The sequence below is a fragment of the Dunckerocampus dactyliophorus genome, chromosome 1 (genome assembly GCF_027744805.1).
Source record: "Dunckerocampus dactyliophorus isolate RoL2022-P2 chromosome 1, RoL_Ddac_1.1, whole genome shotgun sequence".
Taxonomy (NCBI): Eukaryota; Metazoa; Chordata; class Actinopteri; order Syngnathiformes; family Syngnathidae; genus Dunckerocampus; species Dunckerocampus dactyliophorus.
Window position 1 is genome coordinate 6,434,119 of NC_072819.1, and position 24,916 is coordinate 6,459,034.

General features: G+C 36.8%; 1 protein-coding gene and 1 long non-coding RNA gene across 2 annotated transcripts; one reads left to right on the forward strand and one right to left on the reverse strand.

Moving 5' to 3' along the window:
- The first annotated feature begins 1,887 nt into the window (after positions 1-1,887).
- Positions 1,888-16,470, forward strand: LOC129182476 (uncharacterized). The gene is made up of 3 exons (XR_008570650.1): positions 1,888-2,005; positions 2,078-2,210; positions 15,757-16,470. It is a non-coding gene; the product is annotated as an uncharacterized LOC129182476 (long non-coding RNA).
- Positions 4,523-24,877, reverse strand: cbln4 (cerebellin 4 precursor). The gene is made up of 3 exons (XM_054778640.1): positions 23,463-24,877; positions 18,091-18,207; positions 4,523-15,948 (listed from the first exon to the last, which is right to left on the reverse strand). Exons 1-3 carry the CDS (start codon positions 23,730-23,732, stop codon positions 15,751-15,753), a joined length of 585 nt encoding a protein of 194 aa, XP_054634615.1. The 5' UTR covers positions 23,733-24,877; the 3' UTR covers positions 4,523-15,750.
- Positions 24,878-24,916: the final 39 nt, after the last annotated feature.

Genomic DNA, 24,916 nt, shown 5'->3' on the forward strand with positions numbered 1-24,916 from the left:
AAATAAGTTCATTATTTATTGTTGTTTTATTATTATTATTTAATTCATTATTATTTAGTTGTTTTTTTTTTATTTTTCTGCTGGCTTGGAATGTCGTTTAAAAAGGATGTGAAACCCTTTCCTTATATGGGCATCATCAGTGAGGCTCCGCCTGTCAAGAATAATTATAACGACTTTGATGTGACAGCGCCGTTGAATTATCTCACCAGTGTTTTTATTAGCATGCTAAGTCGGGCCGGGTAATCTCGGAGGGCTTCGAGTAGAGAACATCGTGTTTTCTCAGCAGCGTGTTTGGTCTCTCTCGTCACTAACTTTCCTTCTTATTACTTCTGGCACATGAAAGCTCATTTACAAATCAGAGTTGGGTAATTAAAAATCCAGCTCCTTGCATTCCCTCGGGCACGGAGAGCATGGGAGGCCTGCGGCGGATGCTAACGTGCGTGCTCCTTTTACGCCCGAAAAGCTCAGTTGCGCTTCATTAGCAGTCGCAGGCTCGCCAAGCTCCCTTTTGACTTTTGACTTATTTAGGCTGCCATGTAGTCACCAGGTTAGACTACTGATGCAAGCCAATACGTGTAAATATTCATTTTGAAGTACCTCTAAGTACCTGGCTGTTTTTTTTATGAATAAAAGAAAACAGGAGCCATAGGCCAGTACAAACAAAACCACAGGAGGCACCACTCATCCACTGAAACCCACCGTGACAGAAGCAGTGGTGGACAACATGCGTTCATTTATTTAATGCTGGTTCTAACCAATGGTGACTCCAGCAGATAGCGCCACTTTTCTGTCTTTCCATACAGAATATATTTGACTAGAAATCCTCTAATTATAGGCGCTGCCTAGGTATGTCTTTAAGCCCTTATATTAACGTGTCACAAGGTTTAAAGCACTTTGTATGTGTGCGTAAGTGTGCTCCGCGTGTCACTTCAATGATTGCAGCAATCAGCGGTGGTCTTAACATGTGTTCAGTCGAAGTGGCGTTCAACAAGCCGATCATGAGGAGGTCCCGCTGCTACTGGCACAAGTCAACAGAACGACTTCCTTTTCCCTCTTCTTTTATGTCCAAATACACCTTCTTCTTTTCCAATTTTCATTTTTTTCTGTACGCTTGACTGCTTTTGCAGCACCAAGTGGGTACTTTCTGATTTCCCAGCAGCCCTGAATGCAGCAGGAGTCACCATCCTCCATGAACTAGGAAGTAGCTTGCTAGCTAACAAACGGATGGACAAACCAACCCAAATCCGCCTTATCATCTTAGTATGTAGTTTCAGTTAAGTGTATATACTTTTAAAATGATGAAGTCTTCCAAAACAAAGATTAGCAGTTAAGTATTTTTTCAAAACAAAACAAATATTATCTTCTTATGTATACTCCAAGTTGAAGGTCTCTTAATTCCCAGAAGCCCTGAATGCAGTAGGAGTCACCATCCCCCATGAACCAGGGAGTAGCTTGCTAGCTAACAAATGCATGGACAAACCAACACAAATCCGCCTTATCATCTTAATATCTAGTTTTCAGGTAAATATATATTTTTTTTAATTACGGAGGCTGCCAAAAAAGATGAACCGTTAAATATTTTTTTCAAAAACAAAACAAATATTAGCCTCTATTTCCCTGTATCCTCTCAGCCACCATGAACCAGGAAGTAGCTTGCCAGCTAACCAGGAAGTGGACAAACCCAACACAAATACACCTTATCACCTTTCTGAGTCATTTTCAGTATTTTTCATATGATGAAGGATGCCTAAAAAAGACAAAAAAAAACAGTCTTTTCACAAACAGAACAAATATTAGCTTCTTGTGTATGAATGTCTCTAGTGTGCCAGTATCCTTAAATGCAGCCTTCATGAACCAGGAAGTAGCTTGCTAGCTAACAAGCCAACACAAATATCCCAACTGTGTTTTTTTTCTTCTTCTACTTTTATCACCAGTTTGGACTTGAAAGTCCACGTGGAGGTTGATCTGAGGACACGTCAAACTTTACTTCCCGTGGCGCTAAAACGTGATTGGCGAATACATTTCTTTTCTTCACTGTCAATGTGCATCAACGTGACTAATGTGTTTTCTTTTATAGGATCCGCCATGACAGGGCGTAGACCACCACCATCCTTCACCAGAGAGACAACAGCAGTTCCATGTCTTCAGGAGGTCCACGCCATCTAGCATCAACTTGATGTAATGCAGCTCGCTCACGAAACCATCCAAAGGTAGCATTATTCTTATATATATATATATATATATATATAAAAGCCATGTCACGAGTTGTTAGTGTCATGGCGACAGCGAGGACGAGCTGCTTTCATCCGGGATCATTCTCTTCAAAGTTAAGAATTCTGTTTCTTTATCAATGCTGTTCAGTCATTCATTTATTCATTCAGGTAACTCAAGCAAAAACAGGACTACTGTTAATCCATGGGCATCCAAAGTGTGGCCCGGGGGCCATTTGCAGCCCGCGGCTGTTTTTTTAATGGCCCGTAGCACATTCTAAAAATATAATTTAACAAGAAAACTTTAAAAAGAAAAAAAAAAATTTAAAATCAGCAGTATTTTTTCAAAAATAAAGCAAAAACTATTCAGAGAAAAAGTAGTAATCTAATGAGAAAAAGAAAAATAATTTTAGCAGAATAAAGTTGAAATTGTAAAGAAATACCTTTTGTAAGTCGTGATATTCTGAAAAACAAACAATAAAGTTGTAATTTTTGGAAAATTAGGTTGCGTAAAAAGTTATAATGTTATGAGAATAAAGCTGTAATTTTTACGTGAAAAAGTTAAAGTGTTCTAAAGAGATCAAGTTGCAATTTTACGAAAATAAACTTGTAATATTATGAGGAAAACTAAAGTCAATTTAGTAGCATACAGTTGAAATTTAAAAAAATGTTATGTAATATGTTTAAAGGCCAAAAAAATTGTAAAATGTATATTTTTTGTTATTTATAATAAATAATTACTTGTAATAAAACAATTTAATGGGCCACATGGTGGCCTAGTGGTTAGCATGTTGGCCACACAGTCAGGAGATCGGGAGGATCTGGGTTCAAATCTCCATTGGGCTATGTGGAGTTTGCATGTTCTCCCCGTGCGTGCGTGGGTTTTCTCCGGATACTGCAGTTTCCTCCCACATTCCATTGGAGACTCTAAATTGTCCATAGGTATGAATGTGAGTGTGAATGGTTGTTTGTCTATATGTGCCCTGCGATTGGCTGGCCACCAGTCCAGGGTGTACCCCGCCTCTCACCCAAAGTCAGTTGGGATAGGCTCCAGTATACCTGCGACCCTAGTGAGGCTAAGCGGCATAGAAAATAAATGGATGGAAAAAATGTAATATTAATTTAATATGTAATATTTAATTAATTTAATAATATTAAATTAAATTATTTAGTTATTAAAACAGTAATATTATGAGAAACAAAATAAAGTGGTCACTTTTGGAAAATTAGGTTGGGGGAAAAGTTATAATATTATGGGAATAAAGTCAGACTACTACGAGAAGAACATTTAGCCCCCTAAGGGTCACAATCCTTCCCTGATCTTCATCAAACTTTCCTGGATAATTGATTTATGTCTAGGCAGGAACCTTGTTGATTTTGAGTGGTAGCCCCAGCAGTAGCAACAATTAAACGTTGAATCATGAAAAGATTCAGTGAGTGTTTTGCTTTTCCGTTTACACTTCTACGACAATGAAAAATATCAAACAATGACACGTTGATGTCACCTTACAAGTGTTTTGTTGTGTGTTTTCTTTTTTACAGCAGTTACAGTTTTTACACATGAATGAGAATGAAAATGGTGTCAAAACCTCAATTTAGTGTTTGAATCAAGAGTTCACGCAGTGTCACAGCCTCATAAATGTCGTTTTGTTCGTGTAAAAAAGCAAAATGTTGTGCTTAGCAACGGTTGCTAAGGCAAAGCTACTGGGTCGGTCAGGGGCGTCTTTTATGGCCCCGCCAAGCAGCCCACTTGTTTCGCTCCCGTTGGCGTCCACAGCAATGAAAGCACCCACGACCCACTTGAAGGTTTTGGGTATGAATAAAGTTTCTTTTTCCACGAGGCCGCAGGCACAGAGAAAAAAGATGCTTGATCATTAAATTCACCCGCCTCCAATGCTGAGTGACACTTCACTTTGGGGGCAAGGGAGGGTTCAAGTACGCTGGCCCGCAGGGGCAAACGCAGAAATTATCCAAAGCCCAAAACACATGCATCAGGAAAATGCTGCAAATTAAAATGCTGCCATCACATAAACTCTGCAGGATCAAAAACAAAAGGAAGTTATGAAGCTACCAGGAATTTAGCCATGCTACCAGGAAGTTAAAAGGGCTACTAGGAAGTTTGCCTTGCAACCAGAAAGTGAGGCAGGCAACCAGGAAGTTATCCATGCTACCAGGAAGTTATCCAGGAAGTTAGCAAAGGTGCCAGGCAGTAAGTCTGGTTACTAGAAAGTTAGCCAGGCTACCAGGAGGTTAGGGATTAATGTGGGATTAATAAAGTACTACTACTACTACTACTACTACTACTACAAGGGTAGCAGGAAGTTAGCCAGGGTACCAGGAAGTTAGCCATGCTAGCAGGAAATGTGGCAGGCAACCAGGAAGTTATCCATGCTACCAGGAAGTTAGCAAAGGTACGGGGAAGTCAGCCAGGCTACCAGGAAGTTAGCCAGTTTAGGCACATTATTTCTATCATTATTTCATCATTTCATTCAAAGTCATTGCACCATTGAAACATATCAAAGAGATATTTTAGTCTTTATAATAAAACATATTGAGTAAGAGAAGAGTTGTAGATAGTATTTTTGTAATGTATACATTTTATATCCACACAGAGGAGGCATACTTTGAATGTGTTGAAATGATATGATGGCATCTTTGTGTAAACTTCCAGTCTCATCTCATCAAAGCTTCCATCTCATCAAAGCTTTGACTTTGTTAGCACGTTTAGCTACCCATGCCATGACGCAGCATCAGGAGCAACTGGAGGTTCAAGTATCTTTCCCAACGATACTTTGACATGGTCACATGGTCTTCAACATGGTCACAGGAGGACGGAGAATGGAACCAACAACTTTCAACTTGAGAGACGACCACTCTACCGCCTGAGCCATTCCACCCACCCCCCAAGGTCTGGCGCCTCAGTAGCTTGTCTAACTTCCTGGTAGCCACTAGCCAGGCTAACTTCCTGGTTACCTCCCAGTTCCCTTTCTTCTGTAGGACAGGAAAAAGCCAACAAGGATAACAATGATACAGTCATTATTCAACACTCCATTTGCAGAATTTACAATTTATTATGTGTACAACTCACATCCAAGGAACATGAAGGAATATTAAAATGTCAATGATGCTTGGAATAGGGGTCTTTGGAATATTGACATAACAAAAATTCCATCCCCTCTCACCCCAGCATATCACAGCATATCATAGCAATCCCCAGATAGCATGCAAATTAGGGGTGGAACAAAATAGCGATATCTCTCATTGGATATCGTCGTCCAATGTTGCAGTACACTATGTGTGTACTTAACCAGTTTTTAATGTCTATTTTCCTGTGTGTACTGTGTATCTAAACAACCCACGAATACATGTTTAATACATTTTTTGCCGCTCCGTATTTCAGCTGAAACCACGCCCCCCACGCGAAATCTGGCCCAAAAGCTGGAAATTGAAAAAACAAGATTTCAACCTGAGAGATATGAAAGAATAAAAAAAACAAGGTAAATAAATTTAATTAAAAAAAAACAGTTTAAATGGAAAAAAGCTGCAATTATACAAGAATAAACCCGTGTTATGAGGAAAAATAAGAGTTGAAATATTAAAGAAAAAATATTTTACAATAATTTTATGAGAAACAAAAAAGCTAAGTGAAAGTGGAAAAAATTAAGATTTGAATGTGAAAAAAACAGAATATAAAAACAGAACCAACATACTAGGGCTGTCAAATGATTAAAAATTTTAATCAAATTAATCAGTTTAAAAAATAATTAATCATGATTAATCATTTACAAGTATGTGTGAAATATGCCCTTTTTTTACTGTATTTTATGACCAAAAAGATAAATGACTTTATATATAACATAACATCATAACACTTGACAAAATTGAAAAATTTAACATAATTAATGAAATGAATTAGTTAGCGCCGTTCATGAGCTACTTTTGACAACCCTAGAAAATACATGGAAGTGAAAGATGAAATAAATAAAAATAAAATTATAATTATTAGAATTATAATTATTCAAAAGAATTATTAGAATTAATCATCATTATTTTAACCTGAAAAAATTATTGTTTGCCCTTATTTTTATGTTCGATAAAATTATATATTTTTCAAACTTCAACATCAAAAATAGATTTTTCCATTTCAAATTGTATTTTTTTCCCAGTTCAAAACATTTGTCTGTCATATACTGTAGCTCAGCTCCTGAAATAAATCATGTCAGATATCCGCCATATTGCGACATAGTTGTTTAAATATGGCAACTGTCCCACCCCATGTTACTATGCCCCCTAGTGACTTCACGCGCTGTTAGCGCTCTCGGCATCCATACAATTCACCATGAAAGTCACATTTAAGTGGGGTTTTTTTCATGCGTACGACGAAGCTTCCGTGGACTAAAGTGCCTGACATGCCTGCAAAAATGCTAAAGTTGTAAAAAAAAAAAATAATAATAATTACAATCCAAATAAAAAGCTTGTGTTGTGTGGGAGAAGAGCCACCAGGGGGAGCCTTTAACTTGTTTGGTTACGAAACGGGCTACACATGCCATCCAAACAGGAAGTCAAAGAAATCGTGAAAACATGTGAACACCGTCTCGATTATTGTACAACATTGAATGGAAATATATATATAATAGTAATTTTACTAAAATAAAGTTAAAATATTAAGAGAAAAAAGTTGTAATCAAACTTGGAAAAGTCATAATTGTATGAGAATAACATCGCAATATTATGAGGAAAAATAACGTAATTTTACCAGCATAAAGCATAATTTTTTAAAAAGTCATAATATTATCAAAACAAAACAAAATAAAGTTGTAATATTTTGGAAAATTAGGTTGCCGAAAGAGTTATAAGGTTATGAGAATTGAATCAAAATATTATGGGAATAAAGTCATAATTACGGAAAGAAAATGTACAAGAACAAAGTTGAAATAGTTGGAAAATGAAAAAAACAACAACAGCAGAAATGTAAAAAACAGAGTAAAGTAAAATGTTCAGACAAACAGAAGTCTTCCAACAAGAAAAAAAAGTTTTAATAAGAATAAACTTGTAATATTATGAGGAAAATAATGTCATTTTAGTAGCATAGAGTTGAAATACGAATGAAAAATACCTTATTATTTTTAAACTGTAATATTATGAAAAACAAAATGTTAATTTTTTGGACAATTAGGTTGCCGAAAAAGTTGTATGTTATGAGAATAAAGTCATAATTACGAGAAGAAAATTTACAAGAAGTAAGTTGAAATAGAAAATACATTTGAAAAAAACAGCAGAAATGTAAAAAACAGCTGTAATTTTACGAAAATAAAGTACAATATTCAGATAAAGAGAAGTATTCTAATGACAAAAAAGTTGCAATTTTATGAGAGTAAACTTGTAATGTTATGAGGAAAAATCATTTTAGTAGCACACAGTTGAAATATTAATGAAAAAATACCTTATTTTTTTAAAAGTCATATCATGAAAAACAAACTAAACTAAATAAAGTTGTCATTTTTTGGAAAATTTTGTTGCCAAAAAAGTTTTAATGTTACGAGAATAAAGTCAAACTATTATGAGAATAAAGTCATAATTACGAGAAGAAAATTGACAAGAAAGATGAAATAGTTGGATTTTTTTTTTTAAACATTAGAAATGAAAAAACAGCATTAATTTTATGAGAACAAAGTACAGTTTTACGAAAATAAACTTGGAATATTATGAGGAAAAATAATGCCATTTTAGTAGCATAGAGTTGAAATATTAAAGAGAAATTACCTTTATTTTTAAGTCGTAATATTATGACAAACAAACAAAACAAAACAAAGTTGTCATTTTTGGAAAATTAGGTTATGGAAAAAGTGTTGTGACAATAAAGTCAAAATATTATGTTAATAAAGTCATAATTATGAGAGGAAAATTGATAAGAACAGAGTTGAAACAGCAACAGCAGAAATCGAAAATAACAAATTTTATGAGAATAAAGTAAAATATTCAGAGAAAAAAACTTGTATTCTAAGGAGAAAAAAGTCACAAGTTTATGACAAAGTCGTAATATTATGAGGGAAAATAATGTCACTTTATACCATAGAGTTGAAATATTAAAGAAAAAATACCCTTTTTTTTAAAGTCATAATATTATGAAAAACAAACAATACAAAATAAAGTTGTCATTTCTGGAAAATTAAGTTGGGAAAAATGTATAATACTATATGTATAATATTATGGGAATAAAGTCAAAATATTATGAAATGTAAAGACAAAGACAAAGATTATTTAAAAAGAAAGTTTAAATATTTGGAAAATGTAAAAAAAAAAAAAAACCCTGCAAAAATATGGGAAAAAAGAGCAAAGACTGAAGTTGATATTAATGCCATGCTTTTTGACAAACGTTGTTAAGCTTGACAAAGCTGAGATGCAGTTTTATCTTGAAATATGTAGAACTTTTTAGCGTATCTTTACAAAGTATCAAAGTGGCAAAGTTGCATCCTTTCATTTTTCACTATGTGGCCCTCGCTGGAGGAAAAACATTTGGACAACCCTGGTTTATCCCTTTCAGTCGTCCTTTATATGTATTTTGAATGGTTTTCTATGAAATTTATTTTGTGTTAACATTTGTGGATGTCTGGAACAGATTAATTGGATTTCCATTATATTCTTTGGGAAAAAATTACAGTTTTTGTACCATTCGGCTTTAGACGGACCCGTTGGAACGGATTTATGTATCTGTGGCGAGCCGAAACACGGATTTGCTGACATTGCGATGTATTTATTAGCTACTATTGCACTACTTGCATCAGTCATAGACAGAATTTTGTGCACATACTAGCTAGTATGCTAGTCGGGATCCATACTAAAGAAGACAGTAGGTGAGCAAAGAGGTCTTCTTACTAGCGATCTCATTAACTGAATGAGAAAAGTGTTTATATGGAAGCAAACGTGCTGTCATTGAACTTTGGGATTCTCTGTTGAGTCTGACTTTTTGCTCTTTTTGCTCTATCGGCTGTGGGCATTCGTAGTGACACGACATGATAAATGCCTCACCGAGGAAGCTCAAATAAGCAAATCCGAGCTCCCTTATCTGTCACAGTTAAACCCAAACAGTGTTGGAGATAAGCCGGCAAAGAAAGGTTTGCTTTTTAAGGTTCGTTTGGCTACGGCAGGAGGGGGTCCAAACCTCCCGTACGGACTGTTTTTCACCAAAACAATCCATTGTGGCTCAAGATATAGCACAATATGGACCGTATCAACAGCACCTCTGCTGGTGGCAGTCAAAGTAGTGCACTCTATTTTGACTTCAGTCATCAACAATCAATTCCGCACATTCTTAAGCATGAATCAATCTATGATTACGCTCATACCTGCGTATGGCCGATACATAATGATAAACAGGCGAGGTTGCACACTTCTTTGGTTGCAAATCTTCCATGAATAGACAAAATCAAATAACCTCCTGTGTATTGTACATACTGTAGTGACATTCAGAACTAATGCACCCTGCCGCAGGCATTGGCTGATTGATTGATGACTTTTGGCCTTGTATGTCTTGCTGGAAGCAGCGTGGAACGACCCTGGAGGCGCCGCCGTGAAGTCTGAAGAGAAGCTCCCCAAACAATGCAGTGAAAGCAAGCGTGGACAAGCATCCATCCACTCACAAGGAAAAGCTATATTTACAGTATTTCTCAAGGCATCACCGTCGTCTGATGGAAAGCATGTGTGCCTGCGTGTGTTAGTGTTTTCTACAGCAAATGATTGGAATATTGTAAAACACAATACTGTACAATGATGACGCCAGGAGTGTCCTAACTTTTTTCCTCCAGCGAGGGCCGCATAGTGAAAAATTAAAGGATGCCACTGTGATATTTTGTAAGATATGCTGAGAAGTTATATCTATTTCAAGAAAAAATTAATCTCGGCTTTGTCACATACGTGAAAAAGCATATTATTAGTATCAACTTCATTCTTTGCTCTTTTTTTAAAATGTATTTTTCTGAACATTTCAACTTTCATCTTAAATAATCTTGGTCAATTTCCATATTGTGACTTTATTCCCATAATAATTTGACTTTTTCCGCAACCCAATTTTCCAAAATTTACAACTTTATTATTATTATTTTTTTCTCATAATATTACTATTATTAAAAACGAATATTTTTCTTTAATATTTCAACTATGTGCCACTAAAATGACAATATTTTTCCTCATAATATTACGGGTTTATTCTCAGAAAATTATGACATTGTTCTCGTTAGCCTTTTTTCTCTGAATATTTTACTTCACTCTCATAAGATTATGGCAGTTTTTTTCATTTATGCTGTTTTTTAAAAAAAAATTCCTAACTATTTCAATTTATTCTTGTACATTTTTTTTTGGTAATTAGGACTTTGTTCCCATATTTTGACTTTCTTCCCGTAACTTTATAACGTTTTCCTCAACGTAATTTTCCATAAATGACAACTTTGCTCTTTTGTTGGTTTCTCATAATATTTTGACTTAAAAAAATGCTTTATGCTACTGAAATGACGTTATTTTTATTCATATTACGACATTACACTCGTAAAATTACAACTTTTTCTCGTTAGGTTCCAACTTTTTTCTCGCAATACTATGACTTTATTGATTTCCATAATGTAATAGCTTTTTTACCAAACAAATTTCTTCTTTATTTCATTTCCCATAATATTACAATTTAGAAAAAAGTAATATTTTGACTGTATGCTACTAAAATGAAATTGTTTCTATTGTTAATAATTAGGAAATTATTTTTCCTCATATTGAGTTTATTCTCATAAAATTTTGACTTTTTAAAAAATTAGAATGTAACTTTTTTTCATCCATCCATCCATCCATCCAGCCATCCATCCATCCATTCATCCATCTTCTATGCCGCTTATCCTCACTAGGGTCGCGGGTATGCTGGAGTCTATCCCAGCTGACCCCGCGAGAGTCATGGTACACCCTGGACTGGTCGCCAGCCAGTCGCAGGGCACATATACAGTAGACAAACAACAATTCACACTCACATTCATACCTATGGACAATTTAGAGTCACTAATTAACCTAATATGCATGTTTTTGGAATGTGGGAGGAAACCGGAGTACCCGGAGAAAACCCACAGACTCACGGGGAGAACATGCAAACTCCACACAGAAATGCCCAACGAAGATTCAAACCCAGATCTTCCCGATCTCCTGGCTGTCCTGAATATTTTGACTTAATTCTTGTAAAATTACAGCTGTTTTTTACAGTTCTGCTGTTATTTTGTAATTATTATTTTCCAACTATTTCAACTTTACTCTTCTTTAGTCCCATAATATTTTGACTGTATTCTCGTAACATCAGAACTTTTTCCACAACCTAATTGTCCAAAAGTTAGAACTTTATCCGTTGTATTGTTTGTTTCACATAATATTATGACTTAAAAAATAATGCTACTAAAATGATGTTATTTTTCCTCATAATATTACGACATTATTCTTGTTAGATTACAGCTTTTTCTCTTTTCATTTTGACTTTATTCTTGTAAAATTACAGCTGTTTTTTCCATTTTTGTTGTTGCTTTTTTCCCGAATTATGATTTTCTTCCCATAAATTTGGTTTGGTTTGGTTTGGTTTGGTTTAGTTTATTTGAACATGAAGGTTACAATGGAATACATCTCGTGAATCATTTTTTGACAGTTCCACATGTCCAAAAGGAGTAGGAAGAAGCAAAGCTTATTTAATCCTACCCCCCATCCATTCTACATCTAGTACAGTACATGTAGTTCACTTCCTGGATTCCATGTCATGTTTTCAGTGATAGTCAGGATAACACATAATAGATAACGGTGAGATAACCGTCCCCCCAAAAAAAGAGAGAACATTCATAATAATGATAATATGATGACAATACTAAATAAATAAATAAATAAATAAGAACAAAGCTTTTTTTTTTTTTTTTTTTAAACACAACAAAGAAAATTATATAAAAAAATAAATAAATAAATAAATAGAAATAAATAAATAACAAATAAAATTTAATTAAATAAATAAAAAATAAAATAAAATAAAATAAAATAGAAAATAAAAAAATAAATAAATAAAATAAAATAACAAACCTGACAGAACAATCAGGACTCTTCTGCCTTGTATTTGGCAAACATCAACTGCTTGTATTGTTTTTTGAATTTGCTCATCTCTGTACATTGTTTGAGTTCTTTACTCAATCCGTTCCATAATTTAATTCCACACACTCTATTCTTGTAATAGAATTTTTTCTACAACCTAATTTTCCAAATATTACAACTATATTTCTTGTATGTTTCTTTGTCATGATATTACAACTTTAAAAAAACAAATGCTTTGTGCTACTAAAATGACGTTATTTTTCCTCATAATATTACGATGTTATTCTCGTAAAGTTACGACTTTTTCCCGTTAGATTACTTTTTTCTTAATATTTCCACTCTATTCCTGTTAAACTGCAGCTGTTTTTTTCCTCATTTATGTTTTTTTTTCCATCTATTTCAACTTTCTTAATGTAAATTTTCTTTTTGTGACTATGACTTTATCCCCAAAATATTTTGACATTTTTATAACATTATAACTTTTGCCTGAACCTAATTTTCCAAATATTACAAATGTATTTGTTGTTTTCTTAGTTTCTCATAATGTTACGAAAAAAATAATGCTTATTGCTACTAAAATGATGTTATTTTCCTAATAATATTATATATAACAACATAACAGTCTGACTCACAGTGTCATGTTACTGAGGACAACACGAAATTCATCACACATCAACCTAACACTCCAATAGTACAGTTCAGAAATATGCAATTATGTACCAATACAAGTTTAAAATGAAAAAACCCAACATTTTAAAGTTTTCCCATAAGCCATTGCGTCTGAGCAGCACATTCATTGGGGCGCTGCAATTACGTCAACCTCCCTCTGGGTTTTGTGCTCTGGGGCTCCTCTGGCTTGCTCTGGTGGACAGAGGCAGCATTGCAGCGCCATCTATCTACGTATGTTGCTTGTCCTCCAATGAACTGCTGTTCTGGCAGTAATGCATTATGGGTAGATGTTAAAATGTGATGAGTTTGTTGTTTGTAAGATGAAACCGTGAGTCAGACTGTTATGTTGAGTAATGGCCTCCTGCAGTTGCCAATGGTTTGGCAAGGTCGTTGGGAGTTTTAGGATAAGCGGTATAGAAAATGGATGGAAGGTTGTACTGAGAATACTTTCATTGCTGGTTTGGACTTGTGATGTTGGCAGTCTGCACAGGAGACCGTCGTTTATAGCGGTTAATTGGTTCCAGACCCGACTGTGATAAGTGAATTTCCGCCAAATGGGATATTTCTGTAGTTCTGTCCGGAGACTGCACGTTCCAAAAACATGCATGTTAGTTGAAATAGAGACTATAAATTCAAATATAAATCTTACATGAATATCTATAGCACTGTGCGGCCAAAAAGTGTAACTCTTATGAGCTATTTTGTTGTCATTGTTTTATTTGTCCAAACAAAGGTACCTTTAGTTGTATCAAGCATTAAAACGAACAAGAAGAAGAAACAAGAGTGGTCTAATATTTTTTTTCCATGACTTTACTGTATATTCAGTAATCCCTCCTAATCGTGGTTAATTGGTTCCAGACCCGATCATGATAGTGAATTTTCGCAGTTATTTGTAAATTGAATATTTTGAATAAACCTGTTTACGACCTTCTAAATACACTTTTAAACATTATTAGAGCCGTCTAGACATGAAATAACACCCATGTAGTCATCTTAACACTCCCAATATAGTCGACATAATAAGAGAAAATAAGACATAAAAAACCTAATTACCACCTTTTTAAATATAGTTTTTAACACTATTAGAGCCCTCTAGACATGAAATAACACCCCATAACACTCCTATTACACAACATAGTAGAGATAATGGGACATAAATAAGACATAATATAGACCAGGGGTGTCCAAACTGCGGCCGGGGGCCATTTGCGGCCCGTGGCTTTTTTTTTTTTTTAATTGACCTGCCGCTCAATCTAAAAATATAAGTTAACAAGAAAACTTAACAAAACTTAATAGCAAAAATAGAAAAGTCAGCAGTAATTTTACAAGAATAAAGTCAAAATATTAAGAGGAAAAAAAGCTGTAATTTCACGATAACAACATCTCAATATTATGAGGAAAAATAATGACATTGTAGTAGCAAATAAGTTTATATATTAAAGAAAGATGTTTTTTTAAGTTGTAATATTAAGAAAAACAAACAAAACAACAAATAAAGTTGTCATTTTTGGGAAATTAGATTGAGGAATAAATTTATAATGTTATGAGAATAAAGTCAAAATATTATGAGAAAAAAGTAATAATTGCGAGAAGAAAATTTACAAGAAGAAAGTTGAAATAGTTGGAAAATTAAAAAAAAAAAAACAGCAGCAGAAATGAAAAAAATACAAATTTTACAAGAATAAAGTCAAAACAGAAAAAAGTTGTATTCTAACAAGACAATAAGTGGCAATTTTATTAGGAAAATTACGTCATTTGGTAGCATAGAGTTGAAATGTTAAATATTAAACATATGTTCTTTTTTTTTAAGTTGTTATATTTTGAGAAACAAGACAAATTGAAATTGTCATTTTTGAAAGATTAGGTTGGAGAAAATGTTATATTATTGTGGGATATTATGGGAATAAAGTCAAAATATTACAAGAAGGAAATATGTGATTATGAAGATTATTTAAGAAGAAAGTTGAAATATTTGGAAAATGAAAAAAAAAACAGCAAAAATGGGGGAAAAAAGAGCAAAGAGTTAAGTTGATATAAATAGGCTTTTTCACCTTGCATCCTTTTATTTTTCACTGTGTGACCCTCACTGAAGGAAAAAGTTTGGACACCCCTGCTATAGACGCACATATGTTAGCGTTGTTGTGGGGTTTTCTTTTTTACTTGTGGCTTCTTGCAGTGACTAATGTAACATTACTGACACCTAGTGACCTGTGTACAATACTACATATCATTACAGTGTCTTTGAATGCGTCTTCTGAATGTCTTATATTTGTATTTTAAGTTTATTTAATATTTTTTTTACCCTTGAAAATGCTTAATTTAGGCCAAAAATACGTACAGTTTGCTTAAATATTCATATTTTTGGACTAATACTAGGCTGTATTCAACCACAAAACAGCATGATTTATTAATCATGAATATATTTTTTAAAAACGGTGATAGAGTGAAGCCACAAAATTCGAAGCACGAAGCGGCGGGGGGCGACTGTACAGAATTTGCGACATAGAAAGGAGCTGACAGTCATACAAACGTGAATCATGAATTCCACTGATAGTCCACACTGATGAAACGTAACGAAAGCAGCGCCAATCAACGGGAAAACGCCTGAATGACGGTTGCCATGACAACATGCTGTCGGGACGTTTGAACCAAGCATATTCAAGAATTGTTTTTGTCCAGCGGTAGCAGCCATGGTGTTTTAACTAAACAGTGAGGACTCATCACAGAGGAGAAGTCAGCTTACTCTTTTTTTTTTTCTTCTTCTTCTTCTTCTTTCCTTTTACAGCGGAAAGACGAGAAAGCCAGAGAAAGTGGAGTACTGCCACCCGCCCACCAGGTTGCCCTTCTCCAGCTTCAGGTAGACTTTGTCCTCCTTTTCCAGGTACAGCAGGACCCCATTGGTGGCTGCTTCGCGGGTCACGTCCTTGTCCCCTGCGAAGGCCGAGATGACCGGCCTCCCGTTCAGCATCAGGTTCACCTGAAACCAACAACCATCACATGATTAAAGCTCATTTTCTTGGCTTCAAAGGTTATATCATGGGTGTCCAGACTTTTTCCTCCAGCGAGGGCCACATAGTGAAAAATGAAGGGATGCAGCTTTGCCACTTTGATATTTCGTAAATATGCTAAGTTATATATATTTCAAGAAAAAAGTCCATCTCAGCTTTGTCATGTACTTTAGGTGAAAAAGCCTGTTATTAATACTATATTAATTAATATCAACTACACTCTTTGCTCTTTTTCTTCCCGTTTTTGCTGTTTTTTTCCAAACATGTCAAATTTCTTATAATCTTCTTAAATGTTCTTCTCATAATATTATGACTTTATTCCCATGATATTTCGATTTTATTCCCATCATATTATAACTTTTTCCCCAACCTGATTTTGTTTCTCATATTACGACTTTTAAAACAGAAAATAAAGCATTTTTTCTTAAATATTTCAACTCTATGCTACTAAAGTGACATTATTTTCGTAAAACTGCAACTTTTTTCTCATAATACTTATACTTATACTTTATTATAAAATTACAGCTGTTTTTTTCCATTTCTGCTATTGTTTTTTTTTTATTTTCCAACTGTTTAAACTTTCTCACTTGTAAATTTGCTTCTCATAATTATGACGTTATTCCTATAATTCCCAAAATAATATAACTTTTCCCCAACCTGATTTTGTTTCTCATATCACGACTTTTTTTTAAAGCATTTTATTCTTTAATATTTCAATTTTATGCTACTAAAATGACATTATTTTCCTCATAATACGAGTTTATTCTTGTAAAAATGCTATTAAAAATTATCTTTTTGTTAGAACACAATTTTTTTCTCTTAATATTTTGACTTTATTCTCGGAAAATTACAGCTGTTTTTTTTCCATTTTTACTGTTGTTTTTTTAATTTTCCAACTATTTCAACTTTCTTCCTGTAAATTTTCTTCACATAATCACATAATGACTTTATTCTCATAATATTATATCTGTTTCCTTTATTTGTTGTTTTTGTTTCTCATAACTTTTTTAAAGCATTTTTTCTTTAATATTTCAACTTTATGCTACTAAAATGACATTATTTTGCCTCATAGTATTATGAGTTTATTCCCACAAAATTGTGACTGTTTTTCTCGTCACAGTATGACTTTTTTCTCTCAATATTTTGACTTTATTGTCAAATTGCAGCTGTTTTTTTAAATTTTCTCTGTTTTTTTCCCCAACTATTTCAACTTTCCTCTTTTTTTGCCATAATTTTCTTCTCATAATTAAAAAAATAATTTTGTTCCCATGATATTTTGACTGTATTCCCATAATATTCTAACTTTTTCTGCAACCTAATTTTCCAAAAATTACAACTTTATTTGTAGTCTTGTTTGTCATAATATTAAAACCTTTTTTTGGTTGAAAAAAGCATTTTTCTTTAATATTTCCACTTTATGCTACAAAAATTATTTTTTTTCTCATTACATTACAAATTTATTCTTGTAAAATGGTGACCTTTTTTCTCTATAGAATATTACTTTTTGCCTTATATTTTGACTTCATTTTAAAATTACAGCTTTTTTTTCCATTGCTTCTGTTTTTTTTAATTTACCAATTATTTTAACCTTCTTCTTGTAAATTTTTTTCTCAAAATTATGACTTTATTCCCATATTTTGACTTTATTTCCATAATATTCAAACTTTTTCGCAAACCTTTTTTCCAAGAATTATAACTTTATTTTTTGTTTGTGTCTCATATTACAACTTAAAAAAAAATTGTTCTTTAATATTTCAACTCTATGCAACTAAAATGACATTATTTTTTCTCATAATACTACAAGTTTATTCTCATAATATTGCAACTTTTTTCTCTTGATATTTGGACTTTATTCTTGTAAAATTACAGCTGTGTTTTTACATTTTACTTTGTTGTTGTTGTTTTTGTTTTTGTTAGTTTCCGACTATTTCAACTTTCTTCTTGAAAATGACCCCCGGACCGCACTTTGGACACACCTGGATTAGACTTAAATATGATTATTACGATTATTATTGTTAAAAGACTGACATTATTGAGCGGAGCACGCAAAAATAATAATAAACATTTGGCAGCAAACTGAAACAAATGAAAGCACAGAAAGCAAGAAGTACCTGTATGGTCTGACTCTGGTACACTTTAATGACGTGGAAGTTAAAACTGTACACTCCCTTCCTTGGAGACAAAAACACCGACTCGAATGTGAAGAAGTTTCCGATGTTTACCAGAACCTGCAAGACGAACAACACCATCAACATGCTGTGTAAAAGACAGAAAACGTCAAAACTGTCAATGCAATATTTTGGTAGTTAGAGCATACAAAACCCGTTTACAACATTCTAAATACACTTTTTAACATTATTAGAGCCCTCTTGACAACAAGTAACACCCCTATAGTCACCTTTACCCTCTTATTAACCAATATAGCACACATAAGAGAAAATAAGACGTATAAGACAGGAAACCTGTTTACAACCTTCTAAATGTGGTTTTAACATTATTTGAGCCCACCAGACATGAAATAACACCCTGACAGTCACCTTTACACTCCTATTACCCAATATAGTGGACATAATAAGAGAAAATAAGACATACAAGACATAGAAAATCTGTTTACCACCTTCTAAATATGCTTTATAACATTATTAGAGCCCTCTAGATATTAAATAAAACCCCTATAGTCACCTTTACACTCCTATTACCCAACATAGTACACATAAGAGAAATAAGACATACAAAGGTTGTTTACCAACTTCTTAATGTGGTTTTTAACATTATTAGAGTCCTGTAGACATGAAATAACAAGCCTATAGTCACCTTTAAACTCCTATTACCCAATATAGTACACATAAGCGAAAATAAGACATACTGTATAAGACATAGCAAACCAGTTTACCACCTTCTAGATACAAGTTTTAACATGGAACACATGAAATAACGACCCAAAGTCACTTTTACACTCCTATTACCCAATATAGTACACATGAGAGAACATAAGACATAGGAAACCATGTACAGTACATGCACACAGATACTCCCCTCAGGGACACAGAGATCAGCTCTTCAGAGCTGTCCTCTTTTATTTATTTATATTTTTAATTGCATAATAGACAAAATCACGCCTTATCACATACACGGGTGGAGCGGGCTGGATTGGGGTACCTCCTGCCTGTTCCGCCGTGCCTGTCCACCAGGGTTGGGGGTGTGGTCGTGGACATGTCCTCTGGCCGTCACGGCACAGTGGCAGCTTGTGGGATGCTTTTGTCTGGTTCGCCTGCCCTTCCCTGGGGTGGCCCGTTGGGGCCTGTTGACGCCGGGGCTTGCGCCGGGGGGGGCAGCTTGCGGTGCTTCCCTTGGACTGACATGGGCCGCGGGCAGCTCTGTGCTCTTGGGGCGGATTCGGCAGTCTCCAGGGGGAGGTGCCGGCACTATGGATGGCCCGCATGCCGCCGCAGGGGCTTGTGGTTGCTGCTGTGGTGGCTGCTGCGGCGCCGGGCTGTCTGATGGGGTGGGGCTTGGTCCTGCTCGCGGGTACCGTGGGCTTTGTGACGGGCGGGGGGGAAGTTGTGTGCCCTTGGGCCGGGCCTGCTGTGGGGGGGGGTGCTCTGCCGGGCGCTTGGCCATTTGTCGCCGCTGGTCTTTGTGCTCTCCTGGGCCGTTGTCTGCGTCTTTGCCTCCCCCAGTCTGTCCGCGGGCTTGTCGGGGGTGGGGCTCCGGTACGCGGGTGGTGCGGCGTCGGCTCTGGTGGCATGTGGGTGGTCTGGCTCCCGGTGGCTGGTGGGGTCCGGCGGCTGGTCTGCTGCTGGTCTCGCCTTCTCGGCTCTGGTGCTTGGCCTCCCTGCGGCTTGGGGTGCGGCACTCCCACCCCCTCTGGGGTTTGCTGCCCCGCGGGTGTCGGCTGGTGCTGGGTGGTGGTTCGCCCGGCTGCTCGCCCGGTTGCCCGCCCGCTTGCTCATTTGCCGGCTTTCCTCCTCGCCGGTTCCTCTGTCTGCCTTGCTGGCAGCGTCCTGCCGTTGAGATGGGGTAGCCAGGGGTCTTCCTGCTCCCCAGTGGTCTGCGTTCTCCACGCCTCGAGTTCTAGGTTGTGTGTCTGGGACCCCGGGGTCTCCGGTGGGGGACGTCTGGCAGTGAGGCTTCCGGGTGGGCGGGCTTCTTTCCGGTTGCGGGGGCGTCTCTGGGCCTGCCGGTGTGTGGCCCCTGGTTGCTCGTCTGCCTTTATGGAGTGTGATCTCTCGCTGGTCTCGGGGGTTGGCTGCCCTCCGGCCTGACGGCGCCCTGTTTGTGGTTGGGATTGCCTCTGTGTGGCCCCTGGTTGGTCTTCCTGGGGGGTGGGCTCTCTGGGCTGGCTCTTGGGGGGCTGATCTTTGTGCTGCTTGCCCCTGTGGGCCTGGTGGCTTTCTGACAGTAGGGGCTCGGCCTGGCTATTTGGGGCGGGGCTTTCTGGGTGGTGGAGGGGGGCCCCTCTCCTTTATTGCATTTTCAGTGACAATTACACGCTCACCCACTCGCACATCTTTGTATATATGAAGACTTGCACACATACAGAGATACCTGTACTCACGTACATATGCACACTCACAGTACATATGTACTTCCCCACATTACTCACTGAGTTAACCAGGGTGTTATTGTGTTGTTGGTTTTATTACAGCGACAGTGATATTGGCAATATGATTATAGGTTTTACAATGATGTGCATTACAATTATTGTCATTCTGATCGCTATCATCGTTAATAATTTCATTACTACTATTATGTGTGACTGTCTCAATGCAGTATTGTCATTGTGGTTGTTGATATTATTTTCTCCTTTCCGTCAGGGTCTTTATAGTCATCACAGACATTTGCTGATGTAGACCTGTTTGTTTCTGTTGTTCTGTTATTGTTGTCACAATTGTTCTTGCTGCTGTTGTCCTTTTCTCAGTCTTTTTTTTTGTCCCACTCTTATCCCCCCCCCCGCTCTGTTTTCTTTTCTCTTCTTCTCTGTCCCCTCCTGCTCCAGTCCGGCTGCTCCGAATTTGCATAATAACAAGCATCAAAGTCAAATTCCGTATAACAGGAGAAGTGTATCTCACTCTTTTCCCTGGCAGAGTAAATCTGTTGAGCACTTCAGGGCATTTAGATCTACAATTCTATCTGCCTTAAAGGCTGGACAGGACAGGGGGAAAAAAAAGACATAGGAAACCAGTTTACCACCGTCTCGATACACTTTTTAACATTATTAGAGCCCTCTAGACATGAAATAACACACCTATAGTCACCTTTACACTCATATTACCCAATATAGTTGACATAATAAGACATAATATAGACTCATTTATGTTAGCATTGGGAGAGTTCCTTGTTCCTTTTTTACTTCCTGTACTGTTCAGTACTTCATGTGGTGGCTATTGTCTCATCAATGTAACATTACTGACACCTAGTGACCAGTGTGGAATACTACATATCATACCAGCAGCTGAGAATGTATCTTCTTAATGCCTTATGTTTATATTTTACTACATTTAAGAGAGATTCTCCTGGGATGTTGTCTGGCCCTGCTGCTTTTCGTGGGTTTGTTTTGTTTAGAACCCTGCGCACATCAGCTGATGTCACCATGAGAGGTGAGTCCTGTGTGCTCCCCAGGTTCAGCCACCCTCTCTGCTCATCAGGAGTTTGGGTGTCAAAGCGGGCATAGAACTCATTCAACTTATCAGGAAGTGTGGTTTGGCTGGACGTGGCTACGCTACTCTGCTGTCGATAGTCTGTGATGTGCTGGAGCCCCGCCCACATGCGCCCAGGGTCTGAGGTGGAATAGTAGCCCTTCAGCTTCTGTCTGTACTGTCTTTTGGCCTCTCGTATGGACCTCCTCAGGTCATATCTGGCCTTTTCGTAGTCATCAGCGGTGCCCATGACAAATGCAGTCGAACGAGCACGTAGCTTAGCCCTTACATCACAGTTCATCCACTGTTTTTGGTTAGGGTATTTTCTGTAATACTTGGTGGTGCTAACAGTCTCTATGCATGTGCTAATGTAGCCAGCAACAGCAGAAGCATATTCATCCAAATCAACAGTACAATCTTCCCTCCCCGCTGCAGTTTTAAACACATCCCAGTTTGTGCAGCCAAAGCAGTCCTGAAGTACTTGATCAGTTTCTTCATTCCACACTTTAACTGCTGTACGTACAGCATTTTAGCCATTTTTATGTTTGAAAATGCTTCATTTATGCAAAAAATACATACAATTTGCTTCAATATGCAGACTTTTTTTTTTTTTACTAATATTAGGCAGAGTTTGACCACAAAACAGCATGGTTTATTATTTATTGAAAATCGTGATGAAATTAAGCCGTGAAATTAATAATGTTTAAAAAAAGACTTTAGATTTTTTTTATATGTTTAACAGCCGTTACACTTGTGTGACCGATAATAATGTTAAAAAATGACTATAAAAAATCTTTTATGTTTAACAGTGGTTAACTTCTTTTTACGCTTGAGTGGCACCTAAAGATGTTAAAAAAACGGACTTGAAAAAAATTCCTCTGTTTTTTATACGTTTAACTACAGTTAACTTCTTTTTACACTTGTGTGGCCGTTAATGTGGAATAAATTACTTCAAAAATGTTTATGTTTCATGGGGTTAACTTCTTTTTACGCTTGTGTGACCGTTAATGTTAAAAAATGACTTAAAAAATGTATTCATGTTTAACAGTGGTTAACTTATTTTTACGCTTGTGTGATAATTAAGGATGTTAAAAAAAACTGACTTGAAAAAACCTTGAAAAAACTTTTAAAAATCCTCTTTTTTATACATTTAACGGGTTAACTTCTTTTTACACTTGTTTGACAATTAAGGATGTTAAAAAAACGGACTTGAAAAAATTCCTTTGTTTTTTATACGTTTAACATCAGTTCACTTCTTTTTAAACTTGTGTGACCTTTAATGTGGAAAAAATGACTTTAAAAATGTATTTTTATGTTTAACAGGGGTTAACTTCTTTTTTCACTTTTGTCATAATTAAGGATATTTAAACAATGGCTTTAAAAATTCCTCAGTCTTATATCAGTTTAACAGTGGTTAACTTCTTTTTACACTTCTGTGACTGTTTATGTGGAGAAAATGACTTTAAAAAATGTATGTTTAACAGGGGTTAACTTCTTTTTAACACTTTTTAACACGTGGCCATTAATGTGTGAGATCACTATTCCTTTTAACCAGAGTCGTTTACGGGTTTTTAAAAATGTTTAGCAGTACTAAACGTCTTTTTACGCTTGTGTGACAGTCAACCTTTACAGTTGTACAGTTAATCAGATTAGTTCTATTTACATGATTCCCTATGGGGGAAAATGTTTCCAAAGTTGAACAACTCGGAGGTCGACCCTCGTTCCAATGACACCACCATCACCCCACCCGCAGCCCCCACCTCCTCCCCCTGCACCCCCGCCACGAGACTGGCATCGATGAAGGTGTTTATCAACAAAACAGCATGAAAAGAGTGTTCAAGGACCTGGTCGAAGTAGATGATCCTGGTCTTGTTGCTCATCTCGGAGGGTTCGTGGTTGTTGCTGCGCACGGCCGAGAAGGCCACCTTGGAGTTGGCGGCGCGCACCGAGATGCCGAGCGGCGAGTTAGACGCCCTCCAGTCGGCGGCCGGGTTGGAGTCGCACACCACCAGACACTTGCCCTCCAGCACGATAGGCTCCGTGTCGTTCTCGTGGGCTCCCACCGGCGCCGCCATCAGAGCCCACATGAGCACGGTCCAGCCCAGAACCCCCATGGTGGTCTCCTAGAGGCTCCACACGCGCGCCACGTTCGCCATGGGCATCCTCACCGCGCACGACGCCCCTGTCCGGTCCACAGTCTCTAAGCAGCGAAACTCCGCAGGTGTCATTTTTTTCCTCTCTTTTTCTTTCCTATATCATCAAGTTGGTGGCTGCGTCGGCCGTCAAAGACAGTTGTTCGATTCCGGGAAGCCTCCTGCTGACACTGCACCTGCCACAAGCAACTGATCCACGCACTGATGTGGGATGCGCACCCCTGCAGCCAGCCTCTCGACGCGCACGCGCCTTTAATGAAGCGTGTACATTAACATGTGCGTGACTTTCATTGACGTTGGAATTCATCTGGCAACTCTTTTGTAATAAAATATTGACTTCAACATCATTTTTGAAACATGAAATAATCCAAAAACAATTGTCTTCAAATAGGACGTGCGTTTATTTACTCACCGGCAAGGAGTGCCAGAGACAAATGCTTGTGTAAGGGTGGAGCTAAACATTCCATTCAAGCCCAAATAAATTATTTTTTAAGCAAAGGTTTGGAGACACTTGCTGATGCTATTGAATGAGAAGGTGTCTCCAAACTTTAGACTGGGGCTCTCATTTTAATATGAACCCGCATATTTTATTGATGCCGCACGGTGGATTAGTGGTTAGCATGTCTGTCTCACAGTCAGGAGGTGGCAGGTCGGAACATCTGTGTGGAGTTTGCACGTTCTCCTGTGCTTGCATGGGTTCTGTCCGGGGGCTGCACATCCCTAAAGCATGCATGTTAGGTGAAATAGAGCCTATAAATTGTCCATAGGTGTGAATGCTTGTTCGTATATACAATAATCTCTCCCTTATCACGGTTAATTGGTGCCGGACCCAATCGTGATAAGTGAATTTCCGCAAAGTGATTTATAAATGGAATATTCTGGTAGTTAGAGCGTATAAAACCTGCTTACGACTTTCTAAATATGTCTTTTAACATTATTAGATCCCTCTAGACATTAAATAACATGTTCACCTTTACTCTCCCATTACCTAAAATAGTACACATAAGAGAAATTAATTCATAGAAAACCTGTTTTTGACCTCCTAAATACGCTTTTTAACATTACAGCCTTCTAGACATGAAATAACACCCCTATAGTCACCTTTACACTCCTATTACCTAATATAGTAGACATAAGAGAAAATA

Coding starts and splice junctions, on each gene's coding strand:
- cbln4 (XM_054778640.1), bottom strand. CDS start 23,732: ATGGGGGTTCTGGGCTGGACCGTGCTCATGTGGGCTCTGATGGCGGCG. Junction 18,208..23,462: donor GGATCATCTACTTCGACCAG/GTCCTTGAACAC, acceptor TTCGTCTTGCAG/GTTCTGGTAAACATCGGAAA. Junction 15,949..18,090: donor ACCAGAGTCAGACCATACAG/GTACTTCTTGCT, acceptor TGTTGGTTTCAG/GTGAACCTGATGCTGAACGG.